This window comes from Dama dama, chromosome 10 (genome assembly GCF_033118175.1).
Source record: "Dama dama isolate Ldn47 chromosome 10, ASM3311817v1, whole genome shotgun sequence".
In the NCBI taxonomy this organism is placed as follows: domain Eukaryota; kingdom Metazoa; phylum Chordata; class Mammalia; order Artiodactyla; family Cervidae; genus Dama; species Dama dama.
The window spans coordinates 4,633,040-4,658,664 of record NC_083690.1 but is presented as its reverse complement, the minus strand read 5'-3'; the positions used below and the strand labels follow the sequence as shown (position 1 = coordinate 4,658,664).

The window sequence follows — 25,625 nt, the reverse complement described above, 5'->3', positions numbered from 1 at the left end:
TATGGTGTAAAATACATTTATTGAGATAAAGAACTTCCCAAGTCTTCTGATTTTATAATTGAAAAGTAAACGAAAACTCCTCTGTGCTTGTTCTGTGTATTAACAAAACCAAAGCAAAGCAAAATCCACATACCTGTCACTTCTCGCTTCACAAAAGGGAAGTTCTTCTAGTGCTATTCTATTAAATTCAATATGGTTTATTTTTTGAAGTCAGAAACCTGAATACGTACCAACACTTTTCCCTTAATTTCCTCCTTCCTATGGAGGAACATCAGCCTTCTGAGAGAAAATGAAGTGTGCATGACCTGGAGCATCTCTCTGTTGCCTGATCTTTAAGGAAAGCTGGTTTTCATATGAATTAGCTACTTTCTTTCAGAAAACTTTAGTTAGTAAAATACATTTAAAGCTTGGTATTGTGAATGTGCAGAAGAAGGAAAATAAGACTACAGAGTAAATTAAAGCCTAGACTCAAAAAAATGATACAATGTGAATGTCCTGGCTGCCCTACAGTTCCTGCAATGAGTCCTGGGCCCAGTTTCGGCCCCAAGTCTGGGAAGGTCCCACTGACTTTCAGAGAAAAAGTGTGACAAACCTAACAGCCAAGACTTACATGGTGTTGGCTGTTATATCTCAAAAGTTTTTGCCCTGTGGATGTGAATCACTAGGAACACATGCATTTCCCAAATTTTAGGAGAGAGAAAAGGCCAAAAAAAAAAAAAATCCTCTGTGGGGCTGGCTCCGGTTCCTGTTTAAGCTTTGGAATGTGTGAGCAACACCCAGGAAACTAAACCAGAAACAGGCTTTGCTTCATTAACAACAAGTCCAGTTGGCTTATCCAACAAATGCCTCTTTTCTTCTGCCTCCTCAATTTCCCCTTTCCCTACAAATCTGAGGGTTTTAATCTGCCTAGGTCCCTTGGCAAGAAGGTCAGAAGTCACTGTCACTCTCATCCAGGGGCTCAGGTTTCCGGCCTCTTCGACTGGGCTTAGCTGGTGAGAGCGCCACGCTCTCGTCTTCCAGATCGTCGTCTTCTTCGTCATCCTCCATGTCAATCTCACTGTCCTCCAAGTCTTCCTGCAGAGGAGACAGTGAGTCAGCTGAGGGGTCCCTCTGGTTGCTGATGTCATGTCAGCAAAGACCCTACCTTGCTTTTTCACTAGCAGCTCAATAACCAGCAAAACCTATGTGAAGGGAGAGCTTGGAAGAGAAACAGTCAGACTGTGGGGCATAAGAACAGGGCCAGGGTCTACAGACTGCTGGCTGGGATAGTAACACATACATAAGTGTGTCCTTAAACAGCCGCATCTGAGCTGAGGCTGGTGCTGCAGGTGGTTTTCCTGCTTCTGTCTCAGGAGCAGCATGGATCTGCTTGGAAAGGCCCAGAGCTCCCTCCACGCACCCCCCATCACAGAAGGCAGCCAGGAGGACAGGGGCTTGGAGACAGGGAGGGGGGCTTACTTTGGCTTTTGGATGGAAAGCCACTCAGGAAATGGATGTAAGGAGCAAACTAAAAGAAACATTCTCTCTCTCTCATCATCTAGATGAGGGTCACCAACTCAGCCAGCTTTTTCAAATTGCAGGTCCTGTGCCCCTGGGGAAACCAGGATGGTCGGTCACTCTATACAGACCATTCCCACCAACGCACAATTGCCCTCTGTTTGAAAAACCACTCTAACATGTAACCTATCCTCCTCCACAGCTACTCAGTCCTGCTCTCCGTGGCCTCACGGCAAACCCCTGAGCGAGTTCTGAGCTCACACAGGCCCTGCGCTCTGCCCTCTCAGCACCCTCCAGCCACGCTCTCCCAGCGAGGCCCCCAAGACTGAAACAGTCAATGGACTCGGATGCTACAGGTAATTAGTTCTCCATTCCTGACCCGAACACCAGACTGCTCCCCCACCGAGACCCTCTTCTGTGCTCTCCCCCCTCACTCTCTTCTCAGCCAAGCGTGCAGACCTGCTCTCCCTCCCTGACCACTGTGATACAGAGTTGGCTCGGGCCTCTGCTCTTCCTACTTCCCTCCCCAAGCAATCATGTCCCCCCTCATGGTGGTCTTAGGGAGGTTCCCCCAAATTCAGTCTCCAGCTCAGACCTTAAGTCCAGACCTGAATACAACTGGCTTCTCAGCACTAGCATGTGGATGCCTAGTAGGTGAATGACTCTGAGAATGACCAAACCAGACCTCCTGTCTGCTCTCCAGGCCCCGCCCTGAGGTCTGCCCCCCTTGGGAAATGAAAACTACACTTTCAGCCAATGAAGTCACAACCAGGGCATTTCTAACACTTCATGTCCAATTAACAAAACCTGATGGTTCTTAGCTTAGAAACACCACTTCTCAACAGTCTCCTGCTACCGCCACTCTCACTTCTGAATCAGACCCCTGCAAATGCCCTCCACCCAAATCCTCACAGCCCCTCCCAAGCACGACCCTCCCCCTACCACTCAGGGCAGAACCCTCATCCCTGCCACTCTTTCCCCTGAACCTGCTTTATTTTTCTTACCACGATGACACTGGACGTATCTGCTTGATGACCATTAGAATATAAGCCTCATGGAGGCAGGGGATTGGTTCTGTTCACTGCTGTATTCCCCAACCCCTTACAGTGCCTGGGACATAACCAGCACTCAACAAGGACCCGGCGAGTGAATGAGTGAACAGGTGAAGGACAGACCCAAGGTGTTGCATGGAAACAGCCTCCTTGAAATTAACAAGCAGCAATAGGCACAGAGGAGACTTTAAACTACAAACAAAGTGATTGCTCAGAAAAGTAGAAAGCTATACCAATGATCAAGCAAATCATAAGAAGCAGGGCCAGACACTGCTCCCCAGGCCACACTGCTAGGACCCAATCAGTGGATCTTTTGTAGAAGAATATCGGCCTAGGCTCTGTGTGAGGGTGCTAGTGTCATGCTCCAGACACACACGGCATTCACCTGGACGGAAGGTCTCTGACTCCATCAATCCAATCACCCTTTACCTCCTGGGCCTCACAGCCCCGCCAGGGACTCAACAAAGCAGCAGGTCCAGAGCAGTGAACGGTGCAGCCCCAACAACCGGAGCCCATTCCGTTGGCCCCCAGTCAGCTTTTCATTCAACAGCGCTGAGGGAACCGGCAGCCTGATGTCACAGCCTCTCCGGGCCCTGGTCTCGGGAGAGCCTGCCTTCTATATCCCCTCCCAAGAATGGAGCTGGTCTTGACCCCAGCCCTCAACAGTAGCCCTTCTTTTCTAGGATATGGTTCAGAGGCCTGACCACCTTTCCTGTCTCGGCTCAGCATCCACCCCTCCTCCTCATTAACACAGGGACCTCTAGGTAACTCCATCACCCACTGTGGAAACCACGTAAGTGGCTTCCTGCCCTGGACACCGGGCGTCACTCTTGGGGGAGGTTCTCTGCTGGCCCTGAGCAGCTCACACACACACAAATGGATGAGGCGAAAAAGAAAACCAACCTGCTTCTTGGAGCTGGAAGTCTTGCATTTACCTAAGAGAGCTGGTGCTGCTTCCATCTTTGGAAAGCAAGAATGGAAAGAACAACGAGAAGGAAAAAACAAAAGTAGGGCAAGCATGTTCATTTGAAAAGAAAAGAAATGAGCCATCAACAAGCAACGACGAGAGGTCAGCTCCCTGGAAGGCCAAGCTCTGCCACAGACCCAGCAACGTGCCAGGTTGAGAAGCAGCTCCTTATACTAAACTGGTGAGATGCACTTAGCTCCTTGGTCAACCTGGGTGATGGGGCTGGCCCAGGACCACCAAGACCAGGGCTGCTCAAGGGGCTGGTCAGGACTCACGTCATCGTCCGTGTCTCCACCCTGCATTGTGCCCACGACGCGCTTGCTGGGTTGTCCTGAGAAAAAGAGAAGTGTGAAGAGAGCATGAGAACCTTGTGAGACAAGGCAGGAAGTGGGCACCAAGATCTGCTTTCCTTTAGGAAAGTGGGAAGAAGAATTCACACTAAAAAGTTGACTTAGGGAGCATCCAGCTACTCAGAAGTGTACCAGTAACAGATCTTCTGCATTTCCACTTTGGAAAAGAGGAAAAAGGCCATGAAATCTGAGCACAAGTCATGGATTGGAAAAATAAACATGCATCCTATCAACGTCCCAGGGGAAAAAATAAAATCACTGAACCCTGTTACTAGAACACATGGAGGTTGTGCTGTCTGCTGAAGAGACAAGCTCTCGCTCTGTGGGCCAATGTCACTTGTACTAGGATCCACATCTGTGCTTCCAGAAGTAAAAACAAAAGTAAGTATCACTCTAATTTATCCTTCAAAACAGCATCATTACCAAAGTGGTTCTCCACTCCTCCTCTGGAAATCAGTGCCATCTACGTGTGACTTAGGCAAAAACTCAAGAGCCATCCTTCCCACGTAGAGGCAGAGAGCTGCACTCCCCTGAAGGCTGAGAAAGGCCCCCGGTGATGTATGTGTGTGGTGTGTATATGTGTGTGTGTTTGCATGTGCAGAAAGGCAATTTAGAAGGACCCAGCCCCAAGCCACAACCCCTGTAGGGTAGGGAGTGGGACATGAGGAAGGCCCCAGGGAGGCACCCACACTCACTCCATGTTATTTTACTGCTTGAATCTTTTGCAGTGAGAAGGCAGAAACTAAAAACAGGTTTTAACAGCAGAGATGTTCACATAGGTCCCTTATCTGTGCATTAATTAATTACCATAAAGGACATAATTGCACTGAGACCAGTTTGGACCCAAAAAGGAAAGAATTCAGCTCCTCGGTGGAGGCAGTATGTTCCGTGGCCTCTGTGAGAAGCACCAATCTACAACAAGTCTGGCTCTTCTTGGGGCCAAAGGTAAGAGCATCAGCAGCAAAGATGACCACTAGGCAGGTTAAGAGCAAACTCCTGATAAACAACAGGGCAGTGTGCTTACGGGCCTGGAAACCCAGCAGCCCTGACTTCAGTCCGGCTGCGGTTTCCTGGGCCCGGGGGCAAGGCAGGGGGTGAGCGAGCGAGGCTGGGGTACCTTGCATGAGCACCTCCATGGCCGTATGCAGCTTGGACAGCCGTCTCTCTTCCACGTCACTGTCGGATTCATCGTCCTCCTGGATGTCAATGTCAGAGTCGTCATTACCTGGCAGGGACACAAGGAGGCAAAACAAAAAGGCAGCTCCGTCACCCCCTCTAAAACAGCCCCTACCCAGTGAGGCTCCTCTAAGAGCCATCTGCACAGCTCAGCTTTTCCTGGGACGCATCTGATTCTACAAGTCTCTTGGGAATGGCCTATAGCTCCTTAGGGAAGGGTTCATGCAGACAAGGATAGGCTAGTTTTTTTTTAAAAAACAGTTTTTCAAAACAAGAAAAAAGTGGGTCAGTTATATCAGAAACACTATTCCAGCATGTAAAACTAAAACACTGACAGCCAGCTGTCAAGGGAGTTGGAAGTTCTTTGTTAGTTTGGGGGTGGGGGTGGGGGGGCATTCTCTGTTCAGCAAAACAAGCCTGGAGGCAAGAAGGAGGCGGGCCAGGAAGAGCCTGAGCAGCTGCCTGGGACAAACGACTGCCTGGTAACTGGCAATGAAAACTGGGGCCTGTGATATTCTTAACTGGAGAAAATTCACTACAAAGATAAAGAGAGGTGGTTCTCAATGCAACAGCCTTTTACATTAATTTCCTAAACACCCCTCTGGAGTCCTGTGCAGCTCGAACATTTCCTGTAAACCTACAGGAGTTTCCACAATGGGGAGAAAAGACATCACTGCCCAGCCAGATTTCTTTGTGCCCAGAGAGTGGCAGAGGTTTCAGAAGGATGGAACTAGAAGAATGCAGTTGCTGTTCTGATCACTGACTCTTAAGACATTTTGGAAGTAGAGTCACTGTTCATGTGTGACAATGCTTTGTTTATGAGCCCCTGCTGTAGAGAGTGATGACGCGGCAGCTGCGTCTGGGTGGGCTCCGAGGAAACACTCTCTGCTTCCATCCACCCTGGAGGAAAGCGCTGTGCCCTACAGCACGGAGGCCAGAGCCAGCAGCTGCAGAAAGTGTCAGTAAGAGCATCCTGAGAGGACCTCAGCACAATCAATCCAAAAACTACCCCCTTGTAAAAGCCATTACAGAGAATGGGATTAGATATTAATACAAATAAATGACCATAAAGTGAAATCACTCTTCAGATTAGTTCACTTTTTACTTCCTCCAGAAAAAATCTGACATCAAGTCTTCACCCCATGCAATACAAAGCAAATGATATCATGAATTTTAACCCAACATTAAAACAAGTACCTCAGGCTCAGTATGATTTCTTCTGACAACTTGCAGCAATGGACTGAGGGTCAAGCACGTAAAGTTAATGGTGCTAACACAAAGATCACTGAAGTCGAGCTGTCAGCGACACATTAATATGAGTACAGCCAACAAGTGTGCTGGGAAGATTCACCAGGGAAAGAACAGTCTTTGCTGCTGGGACAAGTAGACAGCCACGTGCAAAAGAATGAAGCTGGACCCCTACCTCACACCACACACAAAGGATTAACCTGAAATGGGTCAGAGATCTAAATGTAAGAATTAAAATGATAAAACACCTAGAAGAAAACACATGGGTAAATCTTGGTGACCTTGAATTTGGCAGTTTCTCAAACATGTCACTAAAAGCACAGCAATAAAAGAAAAAAAATTAATAAACTGGACTAGATTAAAACTCTGTAACAACAAAGGACAGCATCTAGAAAGTGAATGACAGAAAATATTTGCAAATCACATAAGGGTCTACTATCTAGAACATATAACTCAACAATAAAAAGATAACCCAGGGACTTCCAGTGGTTAAGACTCAGTGCTCCCAATGTAAGGGTTCAATCCGTGGTTGGGGAACTAGATCCCATATGCCACAATCAAGACCCAGTGCAGCCAAATAAATAAATAAAAATAAACATAAAAAAAAAAAAGTAACCCAATTAAAAAAATGTGCGAAGGTCTAGAATAGATCTCTCCAAAGAAGATATACAGGTAGCCAAAGGTGGACAAAAAGACATTCCATTTCATTAGCTATTTCGGAGAAACTCAAATCAAAACCACAGTGATTAAACTATAGGCAGGTTTTTTTATAGGTTTCTCTTAGATAAGCACTGTCCAACAGAAATATGCCAGCCCCAGATGCAATTTAAGATTTTCCAGTAAGTACATTAAAGCAAAAAGAACAGGTGAATTAATTTCAATAATGTTCTATTTAACCCAATATACTTAAAATGTCATTTCAATAAGTAACCAACATAAAAGAACGTTACTGAGTAATTTTACTTTCCTTTTATATCAAGTCTTCAAAATCTGATGTGTATTTGCTACAAACAGTGCATCTCAATTTGGCCTAGCCCCGTTTCAAGCTTTCACAACACCAGCTCGTGGCCAGGAACAGCCGGGGCTTCAGGGCAGGGAGCTCCCTCGGCTCTTCCATCGCTGGGCGCTGGGGCAGCGCCTGACAGCACAGGCACCCGGGAACGTGCGTGACAGGCGTGAGCATCTGCTCTCCACTCCATGACAGGGCTACTCAGTTCATTTAAGACATTCCTGGGTCATTTTATAATGTCAGAGGAGGCCTTCAGTTCCTAACACTACAGTGCTTGAATTCTACAGAGGATCCAGTTAGACACTCAATCACCAGCAACAAGGTTTAAGACACTGGTGGGGAGATGAAGTGTCACCCTTGACTTTTATTACCGGGCATCTGAACAAAGTACTTAGTCTTTTTAATCTCTGGGGCCTGTGGCACTTTTCCATCTCTAATTACTCAGCCATTCTCTTCCTCAAACCCCTCACTCCAAACCCCAAAGCCAAATCTTATGTGACTTCGTTTCTTGCTTAACAGAAAAGACGGGCTCCATCGGATGTAAGCCCTCAAGCATACGACCCACCGTCCAGCTCATCGAACTGCCTCAGCTTGAGCCCTGTGTGTTCATACGCTTCCTTGCTCAGTGAAACTCACCCCTGACCCTAGGCCCTGGCTGCCAGCCTTTCTGGACTTTCCCTCTCTGGTAGCTCCCATCTTCCCAGTGCCTTTGATTTGATCTTTGCTTAAACAGAGTCTCCTTTTGAGGTCTCCCCTGACTCCTCTTTACAGCTGCAATTCCATGGCCCCCTCCCCATGTCCTGACCTGCTCCACTTTCCCCCAGGGGCATTTTTCACCTCCCACAGCTTGCTTGTTTGTCCCCAAGCATGTCGCCAGCCCAGAAATTCATTTAAGGCAAGGATCCCCGTTTACTGTCCACTGAAACGTCCTCAGCACCCAGAACCTATACTCAATAATGCTTTGCTGGGTTAAATCAGCTACCCACAGAGTAACCTGAACAAAATGATCTCTTCCAGATCTTGGAGTTTGCTCAACCTCACCTCCGATTCAAGTCTATGCACTTTAGATTGTTCTGTTCAGAGGACTTTCTCACAGATAAAGAGAAGTTCAGGAAGTCTTCCTTTCTACCTCTCCTCATTTATATCCCTGGTGGGCTTCCCTGGTGGCTCAGATGGTAAAGAAGCCACCTCCAATGCAGGAGACCTGGGTTCAATCCCTGGGTCAGGAAGATACCAGTATTCTTGCCTGGAGAACTCCATGGACGGAGGAGGCTGCCAGGCTATAGTCCATGGGGTTGCAAAGAGTTGGATACAGCTGAGTGACTAACACTTTCACTGTCCACTATGGGCAATGTTCCCACATGTGTAGAAAAGCAAAGACAGACAGGGAAGCTTAGGTGGCTCAGGATGAGCAGAACTGAGAATGGTGCTTCATACGTTATTTTCCTAACTTCTTTGCTCACCACAAGCTAATTAAGCATTATCCTTCATTAGGCTGGTTTAAACTGAAAATTACTTTTCCAGAAAACACTAAATTACACATACTCATGAGAATCTCTGTCTTTCATGAGATCCCAAACCTATGGATCACAAACTTAAGGTCTGAGTTCAGAAGAATAAAGCAGGCTCAGTGATAGAGATCTCGATGTGCTGGTCCAGGGCAGAGTGGGATGCAGGGGAACCAGGCGCTTACCTGTGCTGGGCCTCTCGGAGGGGGACACACTCCATGCAGGCTTGTCACTGAGGGCCGCATCATGCACTCCTGGCTGACCTGGAACCATAAAGGTGAGGGGCTGCTTTGGCTAGAGAGACCCAGGGAATTTTCTAAGCTCACCCCTATAAGGATTCCCCAGCAGACCCTACGCTCCTTCCAGACAGAGTTTCCTAAGATTCAGGAGAGAGAGGCACAGAACAAGTACAACAGCAAAGAGACACAGAAGGAAAAGACAGAGAGAGCGAGCACGCATGCCTGCTGTCCCGGGGACACTGCTGCGAGCACGAAAGAGAAACCATCACAAGAAAAGAGAAATAAGTGAGAAGAGAGTCTCGGAGACGCAGCCACCAACCCCACGTGACGATCGGGGTTGCTGCGACTGCTCCCAGGGCTGATCTGACACCCTGGTGAAGTTTGTGGATGAAGTGGGCTGACCAGCCTCAGGGACGACTCCTTCCTAAAATTGAGGTCTTACATGTAGGTCGCCCCCATTTCTCTGTAGGTGAGAGCCTAGACAAAGGACTCTGGACCTTGGGGGGACACGTGTTGGGGGGGTGTTGGGGGGACTAACTTTCAAGCAGATGCACTTGTACCTCATCACAATACTTGCTGCCCCTCAGTTTGCCCTAAAATAAGGAACCCTACAGACTGCTGAAAACAAGATTTCTTCTATAGTTATATATAACTCCAACTAATAACTATCATTTAAATAAGGGAAAATAAGATTTCAGTTGGCATGAAAACCAAATGTGCTTTAAATGGTATGTAATTTTTAACACACTCTCAAGCTCCTGAATTAAAATGGTAGTGATATAAAAGTTGTGAGAAAATCACCTTTTGAAAAAATAAATAAAATGTGCATGTTAAGTTTTCCAAGGCTGAAAACACTAGTCCAGAAAAAGCACATCTGTTTAAATGTGTGGACTTACTTCCGCTCTTGAGCACACGTTTTCCTTCCTCCTTGAGCTTGTTCTGCATCAGACGGAGAGTGTTCTCAGTTTCCTGTGGAGCAGGAGAAGCAACAGCCAGGAGAAAGGACCCTTTTGGACTGTTTTATTCTTCTTTACCATGTAAGTACTGCTAGACTTGTGATGCAAAAGCAGAAAAGACTGAGCTACAGGAAGGGGAGGAAAACTGACACCGCAGAGGAAACCTGATACCCCTTCTCTGTCATCACCCAGGGAGCTGGATGAAAGTGGGGGGCTCCCAGAAAGGACACATTTGGCCAAGACGGGCCTGACCGGCCTCCAAACCCACGCTCCTTCCATCACACCTAACTGCCTCTGAAGAAAAGTGACGACACAACAAAGTGTCTGCCACCCGTGCTGGTGTGGGATGTGGACACAGAAACAGATGCATCAACTCTGGGCCTTTTGCTAATAAAATAAAGCAGGAATTTTACCATTTTCCTCCCCTGCACAATTCTAGCTCTGAGAGGTGCTAAATGGTGGAAGTGATCAAATAGGAAAAGAAAGAAAGAAAGACTCATCTTAATTCCTAGGATATTTTTTTTTTAAAGCCAATACTTGAGTTAGGTTATAAAATGTGACTCTGATTATTCTCAAGAGAAAATGGGAGAGGAAATCAGCTTTAAAAAAGGTGCTGTTGTTCTAACCATTACAAAGGAAGCCGTGTCCCACACTGAGATATTCTGAGGGACCAGGAACCAGAAGCCCAGGAACAGGTGTGAGCCAGCAGGTGCTGCTGAAAGGACGGTGGGCAGGGAGGGGCCCCTCAGAAGTCACCCGGGGTGCCCACTCGCGTCCTGAGGCATGTTCTTCCATACATTCTCCGAGCCCGGGGTGGCCCAGAACACAGTACAAAATGGTCAGCTTATTTTCACTGTCTCTTTACTGCTCTTTCCCAGATGCTCAGTGTTTAAGACTTCCAGAACCCCAGGTCTTTTCATTGCCCTCAAAATGTGCCTGTCCTGGGTCCCCCGTTCCTGCCTCTGCCATATAGCAAGAGTGGCAACAGGTTCCCTGTCCAGATAAACGTGTCAAGATGAAGGTGATAAGCCACTCACAGACAGCTCTCCGGGACAACTAAGTAGCATCACCTAATTCAAATGTCCAGGTTTGTAAGAAGGCAAGGATGACTTTTATACCAAAAGTTGTCAAGGGCAGCAGGGGAAAGGGAGGTTGCAGACCAGTTTCGCTGTGAACACAGATTTCAAAAGATCATTCTTGGGTTAAGGAGAAATATTCTTAGAGGATAAGGACAATTCAAAATGACAGCGATCCAACTTCCTTAGCTCTGATTCCGTATTTATCAACTGATGCTGGGACCTGAAATACTCTTTCCTAAATGACTTTATACACTGGGATGAGAGGAAGCTTGTAAAACAACTGGTCAGGTTCAAGGTCATACCTATATCCCATAATACTCAATAAACTACAATTCTTTATAAAGCAGTTTCTGAAAAGCCAGTCTGGATGATTCAATTAACCAGGGCTTGAAAATCTTCCAGTGAATTAACCAAGCAAGTTTTTAGATCTGTCCTCAGGACATGTTACATAATTTGTGGGACTCAGTGCAAAATAAAAATGCAGTTTAGAATTATTAGCAATTTCAAGACAACACAGCATTAAAGCCAGCCCAGGAATTTCTAAGCCCGCAGTTATAACCAACTGCCCAGGTCATGTGGCGGCCCTGTCTGTAGCCCTGACTGACCAAACCTGCCATCAAAAACCTGACAACTTTTGAGTTCAGGCTACACAACCAGGAAAACAGAAGAACCACATGAGCCTGATCAGGGAGAAAAACACTCATCCGATATTCTTTTTCACGATGCTCTTTATAAACCAGCAAGTCAACAAGTACAAAGTAACACACCAGAACTGAACCAACGGTCTGTGCAGAAGGGACTCGGCACTCACCTCAAACCTCTCCTGCTCCATCCTGTGATGATCCTCCAGCTGCTGCTCCAGATAAGCCAGATTCCGAAACTTCTCAAGATAAATTTCATACTGCTTCTGCAATTCCTCCTCAATCTTCTCATATTCATCCATAAACGCTGGCCTAAAACAATGAAAAAAAAAAAAAAAAAACGGAAAGATTAACCAATACACAAACATATAGTAGTTTGAAATTGGTATTCAGAGCTCCAGATTCCATCCTGGCTTTCTCTGGAAAGCCTTTAACTGGGGAAGGTTCTTTATTCTTTTAACAAAAGCTAATTTCTCCTTTTCTCTTCCCTCCCCACAAAAGGAAGATACATTTAATCAAATATTAAGATGGGCTCTTTGTAAAAGCTAGAAAAAATCTTGAAAGTACTAAGAATAAAATTAAAATGATGCCTAATTTCATCACTAGATGTTACCACTTAAAACTTGACATTCATGCTTCCAGACTTTTTGGTGCATAGGTATGTACAGAAATGCATTTCTTTTTAACAAACATTAAGCATGCTATCTTAAAATGAAGCGCTGAGGCCTTTTTTTCTCACTCGGTATGGCACAGATTTCAATACAGAGTTAAACAATAATCACAAACTGTATACATGTCTAGAAATCAATAAATTAAATGTATGCATTATCTTGTGCGTGCATGCTAAGTTACCCATGGACTGTAGCTCGCCAGGCTCCTCTGTCCATGGGATTCTCCAGGCAAGAATACTGGAGTGGGTTGCCATTCCCTCCTCCAGGGGATCTTCCTGACCCAGGGATCGAACCCATGTCTCTTAGTCTCCTGCATTGACAGGAGGGTTCTTTACCACTAGTGCCACCTGAGAAGCCCCATGCATTAACTTCAGTTCAGTTCAGTCGCTCAGTCATGTCCGACTCCCTGCAACTCCATGAATCGCAGCACGCCAGGCCTCCCTGTCCATCACCAACCCCTGGGGTTTACTCAAACTCATGTCCATCGAGTCGGTGATGCCATCCAGCCATCTCATTCTCTGTCGTCCCCTTCTCCTCCTGCCCCCAATCCCTCCCAGCATCAGGGTCTTTTCCAATGAGTCAACTCTTTGCACGAGGTGGCCAAAGTATTGGAGTTTCAGCTTCAGCATCAGTCCTTCCAATGAACACACAGGACTGATCTGCATTAACTTAGTTGGGCATAATACTCTGCTGTCTGCATGTTCCAAAATTTAATCAGTCCCCTAAAATAAGAAACAAAGGTTGCTACAAATTAAAGCTAAGTTTTAATTAAACCAAAATATAAAAACTTAAAAACAGTGACTTCCCGGTCACTGAGACTCCCTGCTCCCAATGCAGGCCTGCGTTCTATCCCTGGTCAGGGAACTAGATCCCACAAGCCACAACTCAAAATCCCACATGCAGCAACTAACACCCAGTGCAGCCAAATAAATAATAAGTTTTTAAAAACTTAAAAAAAAATGTTTAAACTGGTTTGCTGAATTTTCTATTTTCTATTGTTGATCTTAGAGAGAAACGGCTCTTCTTTTAAAAATATAAACAGATAAACCAGAAAAATAATTCACAATCTCTTGGAGTAGAGGAAAACAGAAATTTTTCTATTAAAAAGATATGACGCTTAACAAGACTGAATTTAAACCTGAAAGGCAGCATTTTTTAATGAGACAAATCTATCCAGTGACCCTGACTCCAGAGGCAGAGGGGCCAGGCCATGCCCTGGGGAAGGAGGAAGGCTGATGCTCTCTGGGCTACTGTCCGCTGTCCCCAGGTGCTGCCCTCCCGCAGGTCTCAGGACAGCAGCCAGAGTGCAGACCAGGTATCAGTGTCCCAAACAAGCAAGGCACGTTCAGAGTGGACGCAGCAGCCGGACAGAGGAGGAAGGAGAGAGAGAAATAATGTAAGAATGAAAAGGGCCGAAGAACAACAGGCAGAGCAAGGAAAAGCAGATACAGAGCTAGGGGGAGGGAGGGAGTGGGAAGATGGAAGCGGAGAGGGAGGGAGAGAGAAAGAAAGCGATAGGGGGAGGAGAGAGTGAACCCCAAGAAAATGTGAGGCACACGCTGGAAAGGGAAGAAGATGAATTACCAGTGAGGAATTACAAAGCTCTAAAACCAACTCCAACCAAGAAGCAAGAGTGTTTCTATTCCCACCTGATTTATGGCAGGACACAGGTCTGGGGAGCCAGGCCTTGTATAACAACTTTCACCATCTGGATTTACTTACTTTGCCTTGCATTCCAAGAAGCTACAAAGGCTAGAAGTGGGGGTTCAAGAATAAAGCAGTTTTCCAGACATACCGAAAGCAGCCAACAGACTGAGCCCAACAGTGTGTTTGTTGGAACAAGAGACACACGGACAGACTGCAGCAGAGGCATCCCACGGCCTGAAAGGCTAACCCCACTGACCGCACACTCCCTCGGTCTGCTTTAACTTCCAGGGACAGCCCTCCACTCACGCTCCCGCGTTCACACCTACCTGACGCTCTGCAGAGTCTGCAGTCGCTTCCGATTTCTTTCCAGCTCTAATTTCCTCTTTTCGATTTTGGCTTCTAAGTTAGCTTCGTCAGAGGCCACGTTATTGAGCAGGTCTTTTGTCTTCTGAACCTGTGCCTACATTTAACAGGAAACGAAGGAGACAAGGTCCAGTAAGGACCTCGATCCAACTCTGAAAGAGAGGGGCTTCTCAAGCCCTCAGGCCCAGCAAGACCTCGGGAAACAGAAACAAAGGGAAGCAAACAGATCAAACCCTCCCCTAAGCCATCGCTCACTTAACCCACTATTTCCAGGAGGAACAGCACAGAGGCCCAGAAAAAAAAAATTATCCATTTATTTTTCTTCCATGAGAAGGTGTTTCTGCCCAGGGAAATGAACGCAGGTAGAAAGAATCCTGCGTACGCAAGTATCTTACGCAGAGCCTGAGACCTGTTGGCTCACCTGTTGAGATGGTTACACCTCACCTGCAGGTGATGGTCTGCCTTCATCTACCTGGTTCAGGCTTCTCCCAAGCTACAAAGAACTGACTTACAGAACAGATGTGCAAACAAGCTTTACCTTAGCTTCACTTCCCTGGAATTTGCTCAAATTCATGTCCATTGAGTCAATGATGCCATCCAGCCAACTCATCCTCTGCCACCCCCTTCTCCTCTTGCCTTCCATCTTTCCCAGCATCAGGGTCTTTTCTGATGAGTTGGCTCTTCCCATCAGGTGGCCAAAGTACTGGAGCTTCAGCTTCAGCATCACTACTTCCAATGAATATTCACGGTTGATTTCTTTTAGAATTGACTGGTTTGCTCTCCTTGGAATTTATACATGTGTAGTCTGTTTACCTGCAGGCCTCTGAAATGCTATGTGGTCCACAGAGAAATTGCCTAAGGAGACTAGACACATTCCACAACTCTCAAGAGTAGGCGCACACTTGGAAGCAGTCACTGTCATTGATAATTTATGGCTTAATTTTTGTCTAAGTTCACTAACCATTTCCAAGGTGCCTTCATAAAGACTAATCTCATAGCTAACCACTGACTTGTTGAAGGTACTCACAAAGCCCAAGCAGGGATCCGAGTTTACGCTCTAAGGAAGACAAGGTGGGTCTCCGTTTTGAACAAACTACTCAAGCTAATGGCAACACTTCTCTGAATCAGAGTCAGATTAAAACCTAGTGAATCATCTATCTGATCTCAAAAGTAAAGTTTTTTAAAAGGTTCTGGGCCGTCCCTGGTGGTCCAGTGGCTAAGACTCTTTGCTCCTAATGCAGGGGGCCCAGGTTCGATTCCTGGTCAGGGGACTGGATCCCACATGCAGAAACCAAGATCCCACATGCTGCAACTAAGACCCAGCTCAGCTAAATAAATTTTTTTTTTTTTAAAAGGCTCTTTTTAAAATAAATGGCCTATATTTTATAATCCCTTTTAAGTGTCCAGGTTGTTTCGTTTTTTTTGAATTATCAAATATCATGGATATTTTCCAACAATGAAAAGACACCTTAAGAGATTTTCACCAAGAAATGAACTGTGCCCTCATTTGGCTGTTGCATTGTTAATACACTTAGTAGAAAAGGCATACTTATGCCATGCTAACTTGATTCAGCCAGAACACTGACAAGCACAAGAGTGTTATTAAAATTTTGTTTTAAATTAACAATCACAAACTTACAAAAAGCTGAAGTATAATACAAAGCATTTTCCCCTGACCTAGATGAGAGTGAGCCGCTGACTTGATGCTCCATCACTTCTAAATACTTTAATGTGTATTTCCTGCAAATAAGGACTTCCTCCTATACATCCAGACAGAAGATGAACCCTGATGCACAACCTCATCCAACCCACAACCCACTGTGGAGTCCTCAACAGCAGACAGCAGTGACCCTGAGCATTCACTCAGTCACCAGGTCTACCTGGTCTCCTTTGGTCTGGACAGCTCTTCAGCCTCTCCTGGATGTTCATGGCCTTTCCACCGCTGAAGAGTAGGGGCCAGGGAACTTCAGAATGCCCCTCAACCTTCCTTCATCTAATTAGCTTCAGATGATGCACCCTTAGCAGAACAGAGCAGATTATCACTGCCCCCTGCCTTTCAACAGGCACGCATCATTCTGACCTGCTCCATCATGGAAGATGTTCACCCTGATCGCTGGATTAAGGGAATGTCTGTCAAGCTTCTCATCTATCACTCTCTTCTTCTTTGTAATTAATGAGTATCTTGTAGGGAGCAACTTTGAAACCATGCGAAAAATCTGCTTTTCATCAGTTTTCAATGTATTCATTTATCTTTTATATCTGTGAGCATTCATTCAACGGTCTATAATCCATTACTATATTTATTTTGACGCTTAACCTGTCTCTGATGTGGCTGGAGGAGACTCATTCAGGCTGGCTTCTGTGTCCCTTTCACATTCTTTGAGTACTTCCGTGCTTTCTGGCACAAGCAGATCTTGCATTTTCTTCTCCCAGCTCTGGAATCAGTTATTTCTCCCAAGAGCCCTGCTTCCCTTTAGTGGAAAATGGCATTTAGAAACCAAGATCTGGGGGCTACGTGTGCTTGGAGCTAAGAAACATATGAATGCGTGTGTGGGTATGCACATGTATGTACACAGTTATGTCATACATAAGGTACATGTACATAAGATTTATTCCCATAACTATCTATATTGAAATGCATTTAACCATCAATCAACACCTATTTCAGGGTTCGCTCTAATTTTTTCCCTTTCCATATCTGTAACCCCATCTCCGATGGTGAGAACCTTGGCTTCTGCATCTTTAATATATTCACTCATTTGGTCAAGTTGCCGACACGGAACCATCTCCTGTCTCAGCTGCCCTGCACCTCTCACACTGCTGAGGCTCTGACTCTGTGCCAGGCTGACCAGGGAGCACCACTGTCACATGACAAGAGGACTATAAAAACCGATCCATCTTGGAGTTCTGTACAACTCTCAGCAAATTTTGTTTTATAACTACTCCTAATTTACGTAAGGCCCCTCATCTCTGTCTGCTGAATAAAATGAACCTCTAATAATGACTGAATACCTACTATGTGCCAAAGTCTCTGTATGACAGACTGTCATGATGAATGCTCATGAGGACCCCACGTGGCAGGGACTGCCATTCATCTTGTTTTATGGATGAGGAAAGAAAGGCACAGAAAGGTTAAGTAACTTGCCTGATGTCACACGGGGTGGGCGGTAGTCTGAGTAGTAGTCTGAGTTTCTTTCAAGTTTCTCTCAAGCCCAAGTAGTCTGAGTTTCTCTCACTATCTGCCTTCCAAATGAATGATTCAGATGCAATGAGCTTATAATAACTAACCATGGATGATCAGTAAAGGATGATGATCATTCTATTTATTCAGTGTTTAGAATTAAGATAACCTAGAAATAATCTAGATGCCCAACAGTGAGGAACTGGTTAAATAAGTTGTGAAGAGTCCATAAAACAGTATTTACTGAACAATTTAAGAGAATCATTAAATTAATAAAACTGACAAAATTTTAGTAACATGAAAACGATACTAGGGGAAAATAACAGTAAGTCACCTAGCTATTCCAGAACGTGCTCTAAATTTTTCACTTCCCTACTAACATGTTCTATCTTTGTTACAAGGCCCAGCTTGCTCTGTCTTATAAAACCAAGAACTCACTATTTCCCAGTCCTAGGCACAAAAACATTAAATAAAAGTAATCTTACCAGAATATCTTTTATTGCAATTTTCATCACTTTTTCAGTCTCATTTATTTCCAGAGGTCTGGCAACTGCTTCTGTCCTCAGTTCCTATAGGAAACAATGAAGCAAAATTTTTTTTTAGAAGAGGAATTCTCAAAACCAATTCCCAGCTCTAGATATGGCTTATGGACTAATTCTCAAAGTTTCATTATGATGTGGATCTCCAATGCAGAAACACTCCTGCCACCACCTCCTCCAAGTATCGTCTATGTCTGCCCATCTGGCCTCTCTCCAGAGCTCAAGGCCCCACTCTTCATCTATGGGCCCCCAGGACCCCAACACCACGGGAAGCGGAACTCACCACTCAGAATCTTGTCTCTCCAAATCTGCTTCTTTACCTGCATTCCATTCAGAGACCCCAAACCCAGTGCAACTGAACTTCCTGTCTGAGTCCTCTGCCAGCCTGTACTATCTTCCTTATGCTCGCGGCCCTCTAAGTTGCCTGTCACTGACAACTGTACCAGTGAGAAGAGTCTACTCGGCCCTGCCCCAGCACTGATCCTTAACCGTCAAGGGAGGCATCTGTGCCTATCATGGCAGTACTGGACGGTTCTGAAAGCTGGAGTTTTAACATGCATGCGGTTATGGGGTTTCGGAAGCACCTCCTCAACTCTGTCTCGTACTTCTTTTAATCCACGGTGCACCTTGTCTTCCGCTGGGGAGCACTACTGAGCCCAGGGACGCAACCTCCTCAAGGACACAGAACTCACAGCCTTCCTGGTCTGAGGCTGCAGTCGGCCCTCGGTGACCGTCTGTTGAGTGTACTGGATGGGAGCTTCTGCAGAGCACAACTACACAGAATTTGACAAGTCCTACATCCAGGGCCTCACGGTTTCCCAAGCAACAGCTCAGCCTCTGACTGCTTCGTCAATTCACTACAGGTTGGCGTGGAAAGAGCCCCTCGAATCCTAGTGAAGCCTCACAATGAAGCCAGGAAACACTGCTGGCGAACAGCGAGTGACCAGCTCTCATCTCTGGGTCTTCGAGGAACATGGTCAGACACACATTCACCGCATGATCAACAGAAAACACAGGAAGCCTGGAACTGCCTTGCTGCTTATCTAAACCAGCTGTCAGACATCACTGGCAGGTGTGTTCTGCCAACCACACGGCACCAGGTGGCAAAGTATCCAGGGCCGGGAGGGTGAGCTGGCATCCAGTCCCCGCATCCAGTCTGCTTCTAGGGCAGAACAGGACAATAGCATCACACTGCGACAGCAATGCCAGGACACGGGCGAGGCAGTGAGAGAGCAGCCACAGACGACACGCCTGACGGGAATGCAGTCAACTGAATGCATTTAATCAGAAATATCAGATGTGAGCCAACAGGCTTCAGATGCCATAATCCCCACAGGTAAGAACCAACCAACACTCCCATTTCTTCTTCAACCAGTAGCTAGGTCCCAAACTCTGCTGCACACTGGGTCACCTGCAGAGCTTTAAAAATCTGGCTCTCACCTGCAGATATTTCAATCTACTGGTCCAGGGGACGACCTGAATGTCGGGTGACTTAAAAGCTCTACGGGAGCTTCAAGGGCATTTTAGGAACCCACTCTTCAACAGCTCCTTAAACACAGAGGACAGAGCATCCACCTCGACTGACAGGGGCTAAAATAAGGACTGCAAATAAATTTGAACTGTAACATCAACTTCAACTGACTGCCTAGATTAGTGACTGGTTCCCAAACTGATGAGTATTAGAATCACCCAGGAGACTTAAAACTCCTGATGCCCAAGTCACATTGCATACCAGTGACATCAGCATGGAAGCCAGGTATCAGCAGTTTGTAAAGATCCCCAGGTGATTCCACTGGGTAACAAGATTTGGGAGCCACAGGCTGGGAGGAGCATTTTGTTGGGAAGCATGCCGAGGCTGAGGGCACCGGGGAAAGCATCGTGATCAATAAAGTCTGCCACAGGAACAAGAGGGAGAGCTGAGGCAACACAGCACACGTGTGCCATTCCTGAACCAGATGCCAGAGGCATCAGAAACAGACCCGAGCCCACGAGAAGGAGGAATTGTAGCTTATGAATTGTACTTTCCCACACAGTATCTCATTTTATCAGGTACTGTTTAATAAAACCAAGAGAACAGGAAAAAACTTAATTGGAAAAGAAACCCTGGAAATCTGCTCAGCTGAGGAGGTAATTAGGAAGGTAACAGAGGTATCTGAACACTGCTCACCCTCAGCTCCACCTCCTTGCCCAGCAAGTCATATAGAGATGCTCCTTTGGAAGTGATTTCAGAAGCAAGCTGCCTCGCTGCTTTTAAATCTGCAATCTAGAAGGAAGATATCAAAAACAGAAACTTCACTAACAGGTTTTCAGCATGCAGAAAGAACCAATCTGTTCCTATCAGTTCCCTCCTCCAGTCAGAATACTTACCTAACTATAGAATGTGTTTTCCCCAGGGGACATATTCACACCCCGTAGAAGAGAGCTCCCAAGACACCAGTTTAGGAAACACTGATCTAAGTACAAATTAGATCAATTCTAGAACCCCTGGGTCTCTCTGAAAACCTCAACATCAAGTCAAATGTATTCTGCAAGCAGGAGGTGTGTGGGGGCGTGAGGCTGGCACGCCTCCTACAATGAGGGGCTCTGGCAGCGGCGGGGTGAGAGAGGAGGGGCAGCCTGAGGACACAGCCCCATGCAGCCCTCGAGGCCGTGTTTACCCTCCCGCCCCGCGTTCAGGGTGCACTCCACGGGCTGCCAAGAGGTTCAGAAGAGCTCACCAGCACAAAGGGCTCACAGCAGACCCGCTCCCACAGGGCTCTGCCGTGAGGACGGTGAGGACCACTGAGCACTCAGCCCAGGGTAAGCTTCTCTCTTAGGGTCAGCTTGCCACAGCCTCCTCCGTGAATGCGCTACATTTCCAAAGAGCCAAGTATTTCCCAGTTCTGCTCACCCTCCCTCTCCCCCAGCCAACAAACTCCCACCTGCAACAACGCTCCTTCTTCACTCACAGCAGGCGACTTGTCCGTTTCCTGAGTCCTCAGGACTCTGCTGGGAAGCAGCAAGCTTCCAGCTTCCCCTGTGGGAGTCTTCTCACCCCCCCACTTCTCAGCACTGGAATCAGCAGAGTTCAGCCCCCCAACCTCTCCCCCTCACAATCCCCGCAAGCTCCTGGTGCGGATGTTGAGGCTCCACGTCTCCACTCAGACACCTCAGAGATTCTGCAAAAGCAACTTCCCAAACCAAACTCCTCATCTTTCCTGCCAGACCTGCTCCTTCTGAACTCTCCTCCGTCTCAGCGGATGGCAACCCCGTCCTGGCCGGAACTCAAACCCACACTCTAGAGCTGTGACATCTAACACATGCCCACCAATCACGTGCCAGTCTCAATGTTAAACCATTTAAAATTAAGAAAAACTTAAACTCACCTCCTGGGTTGTGCTGGTGACACGTGGCTAGTGGCTACCGTGCCGCGTGGCACAGCCCACACCCACCAGCACAGGAAGGGCGACTCGACAGAGCCGCTTCAGACCTTTCTTATGGTGCCCACTTTCGCTCAACCTTCTGCCTCCTGGGGCAACTGCCCCCAACACCAGTGCTCCGCACCTCTGAACAGAGTTTCAGTCAAGGACCCAGGCCCTCTGGCTAATCATGTTCTTATTAATTAGATCTGCATCCCTAGGTCTCTTTATCCAAGGCCTTGGGCCCGGGTCCTCTTCAGTGCCTCTGCTGAGGCCTCCGGATTTGGGAAGGTGGGGCGAACACCTGAGGACATTCTCCCCCCGATTCAGTCCCCACCACGTTCCCATTCTGCGCCTCCCACACCTTGGTGTGGCGGGGCGGCAGGGCAGTCTTTAAAACTGCCAGAGCAGTTCTATGAAACAGAGAGCCAACACTCCCTCTGGCTCTAGCCCCTCGCTTACACCACAGCGGCTAGCGATTAAAGACACAGCTTTCACGTTTGGCTTGTTGCTTTAACCAAGTCCTCCAACACCTCGCAGCTCCCACTCTCCCCAAGCTCAGCTGAGCGCTCACTGGCGGCTCAGAGTCACAGGCACCATCACCTCGGGCTTTTTCATAGGTCTCTCTGCTCCCACCTTTGCCTCCCCACTCAGTCTGACTCAGGAGAAGGCAATGACAGCCCACTCCAGTACTCTTGCCTGGAAAATCCCATGGACGGAGGAGCCTGGTAGGCTGCAGTCCTTGGGGACGCGAAGAGTCAGACATGACTGAGCGACTTCACTTCCACTTTTCACTTTCATGCACTGGAGAAGGAAATGGCAACCCTCTCCAGTGTTCTTGCCTGGAGAATCCCAGGGACGGGGGAGCCTGGTGGGCTGCCGTCTATGGGGTCTCACAGAATCGGACACGACTGAAGCGACTTAGCAGCAGCAGCAGTAGTCTCACTCAATCCAGCAACCACAGTGAGCCTTTTAATATGAGGCTTCAAATGATGGACTTCTCTGCTCAAAACTCGACCACTTTCCACCTCAAAGTCTTGGCAGTGGCCTCCCGGGGGCCCTGAGGCCTGTGGCCGCCTCCCCTCCCAGCTCTCATCACACGGCCCCCTCACATTTCCTCGCACACACAGCACACCCTCCACCGAACAGCTTCTCTCCACCAGATCTTCGCTGAGACATCACACAGTCCCTGAGGCTGTCCTATCCCCCACCACCTCCCTCTTCACCATCCGTCACCATCAGCCCATCTGACGAGCCGCTCTTTCTGCTGTGCAGTTCAGTCTGGCTCCCCCAACGGAGCCGCAGGAATAGAGGAGCCTGTGCTTGTTCACGCCTGTGAACTGTGCCACAGTGCCTGGCAGACAGCAGGCTTTCAATAAATAGCTGGATTTACTGTCCCTTCTGTTTTGATCCAAATGCTGATAAGCACAAACCTGAGTCTTTCTGATGCTTCAGTGGTTAAGAATCTGCCTTGCAACGCAAGCAACGCGGGTTTGATCCCACACGCTGTGGACCAACCAACCCCGCGCACTCTGACTACCAAGCCCACGGGCTCTGGAGCCCACGTGCCACAGCCAGAGAGTCCGCGCACCGCTGCAAAAGGCCCCGCTTGCCACACCCGAGACCCAACAGGGCCAAACAAATTCCATTAAAAAAAAATTAAAACACAATGCTGATGAATGAGCACAAAACTGACAAATGGCCCCCTGTCAAGAAGCAAGCAAAGAAGCGGGCTGTGTTGCTATAGTCCATCTCAGAGTCTGAGAAATGAATGCGCCATCTCTCTCTACAAGCCCTATGCTGTCCTCACCTTTGAGCCAAGGTCAAACTTGAACTTGCTGACGTCTTCCTCTCCTAGTTTAGAGCCCTCCATGCCTTTGGTCTTCATAGCATTGTAAAGGACAGAGGTGATCTTCAGTAGTTCTTTCACTGCATACCCGTCTGCCTGATAAAGCTTCTTGGTATTGAGTTTTATATGTGCCTTGGTGGCCTATTTTCAGACAAAAAAAAAGTTTAAGATCCTTTCCATGTAAAATTAAACTAAATCCCATGTAGGTCATTTGAAAATGTCTCTGCCAATAATTGGTGTATAACTAAAGCATATTAAGAGTCAAACTTTCAAGTCACTCTTATATTGTGAGTGGGTACATAGACTGGTACAATCCTGATGGAAAGCGATTTGGTAAATGACAACAAGATGATAACTGTGCTTATCTTTTGACCTGAAATTCCAATCCTAACAACTTATGATAGGGATACACGTTGTCACAAACAAAGCAATGTGTATAGGTTATCTTTTACAACACTGTTTCTAAGAACAAAAGTTACCAACAACCTAAATGCCAACCTGTATAAATTATACAACTTATGGTATAAACATGCAAGTAACACTACTCAGATGTAAGAGAAAATGAAGAAATTCTATCTGTATTTTAAAAGTTCTCCAAAATGTACTGTTACATAAAAACAGAGAGATACAGTATGCCACCACTGGTGCAAAAGGAAGGAAAAAGTATATCTAGCCTATTTGCTTAAATATGCCTACAGAAACTGACAGATATTAAAATTAGTGATTACTGGGCACTGAACTGGGCTGATGGCAGGCAGAATAGAAACTCATTTTATTCTATTATCGTTTCATGATTTTTTTTTTTTTGAGTGAACAATATATTTATAAGAGAAAAAAGAAATACAGTACTTGTTCAAGAAGGAAGGACTTCATTGAACAATTACTTGCAACAAGAACCTGAGTGAGTGATAGTCGCTCAGTTGTGTCGGACTCTTTGCAACCCCATGGACTGTAGCCTGTCAGGTTCCTCCGTCCAGGGAATTCTCCAGGCAAGAATACTGGAGTGGGTTGCCATTTCCTTCTCCATCGTTTCATGATTTAAAAAAATTTTTTTTGAGCCATAATATACATTGACTATTCAAAATAATAAAATTCTTTTTAAAATCTGTATGCTATTTTAATTAGAAAAATATTATCTGGCAGCAGTTCTTCACCTGTCTGTACTCTCTCCCTCTGAGAGTGTATCCTTGCTTAAATAAACTATCACTTTACTTTCTTAACCTCTCAAAAAGAAAAATATCTGTATAAAATTTTGGTCCAGTTTCTTCTCCTTTAGACCTGCCATTCAAACTTACATAATTTTATCAAGTAAAAGCAGAAGCATATAGTATCTGACATGAGCAATAAATACTTCACATCACTAAATTAATAGAGCTTAACGGAAATAGGTGTGTTCTTTATTATTTCTCAGAAACAGTAACTCATCTTTCCTACATGTTATTCCCTTTACTTTTATTTATCTGAGTACTATGTAACATGCGTCTCTTTTCCCATACCCAGTAATACGAATGTTACACAAGTGTAATTTATAACATCAATAACTAGATTTGTCATTAGTCTTCAAGTTCAATTCCTCTTATTATATGGTATTCCCGTAATAACTTCATATATTTCAGTCAACCTTATGCTTTTCTAACAAAGATTTTAAAAACTTAAGACGTTAATTTAAAAACATTATTAAAATTCCAGACTAAATAAAATAACAGTGGGCCCACTTGGAGTGATGTTGTGAATGAGAGGCCCCTGGACAGCTACTGCTTCAATCTCAAAACAGCTGCCTTTAGGCAAAGCAACAACCTGCTAAGCTTCTCTTACAAGAAAGCTACTCTGGAAATATTATTTATAGGTGTCACTGACAGTATGGAAGTCATTTATGTCAGTCGGCCAAACAGCTGTCTTTACCGTATCTGTGAACTCACAGCCTGCTGCTCTCAGGATTTACCATGTCTGTAAGAGCGTGTTCAGCCGCCTCTGCCACTGCTCGCTGGCAGAAGCTGTCCACCCGCAGGGTCCACACCTAGATTGAGCGGTCCTGAAACGCGTCCTGTCGACTAACATAGCCTGATTGTAGGGACGAATGGCCGCTGGGGCTTTCGCAGTGCTGATCACCTTTCTGGTCAAGGGTGACATGGCTAATCCTTTTATCTCACTGCCCCTCTGAGACAACTATCCTGTATACTGCCACCACTAAAATTCTTAACAAATCATGAGTTAAACACAAAAAAACTCAGAAAATTTTGTTGGTAAAATGACTC

At 46.3% G+C, this 25,625-nt stretch overlaps 1 protein-coding gene across 4 annotated transcripts in view; it reads right to left on the bottom strand.

Moving 5' to 3' along the window:
• The window catches only part of CLUAP1 (clusterin associated protein 1), a 30,299-nt gene continuing 4,674 nt past the window's right edge, over nucleotides 1-25,625 (bottom strand). For 3 of the 4 annotated variants that reach the window (XM_061152711.1, XM_061152712.1, XM_061152714.1), the window contains exons 4-13: nucleotides 23,332-23,511; nucleotides 20,291-20,386; nucleotides 18,070-18,153; nucleotides 14,367-14,500; nucleotides 11,893-12,034; nucleotides 9,943-10,015; nucleotides 8,993-9,070; nucleotides 4,984-5,091; nucleotides 3,792-3,847; nucleotides 1-1,074 (exon numbers count right to left, since the gene is read on the bottom strand). In XM_061152711.1, coding sequence (XP_061008694.1) covers nucleotides 928-1,074; nucleotides 3,792-3,847; nucleotides 4,984-5,091; nucleotides 8,993-9,070; nucleotides 9,943-10,015; nucleotides 11,893-12,034; nucleotides 14,367-14,500; nucleotides 18,070-18,153; nucleotides 20,291-20,386; nucleotides 23,332-23,511 — 1,098 coding nt within the window. In that variant the 3' untranslated portion in view covers nucleotides 1-927. The remainder of the gene's footprint in view (nucleotides 1,075-3,791; nucleotides 3,848-4,983; nucleotides 5,092-8,992; nucleotides 9,071-9,942; nucleotides 10,016-11,892; nucleotides 12,035-14,366; nucleotides 14,501-18,069; nucleotides 18,154-20,290; nucleotides 20,387-23,331; nucleotides 23,512-25,625) is intronic. The other variant, XM_061152715.1, reaches the window with a different exon arrangement.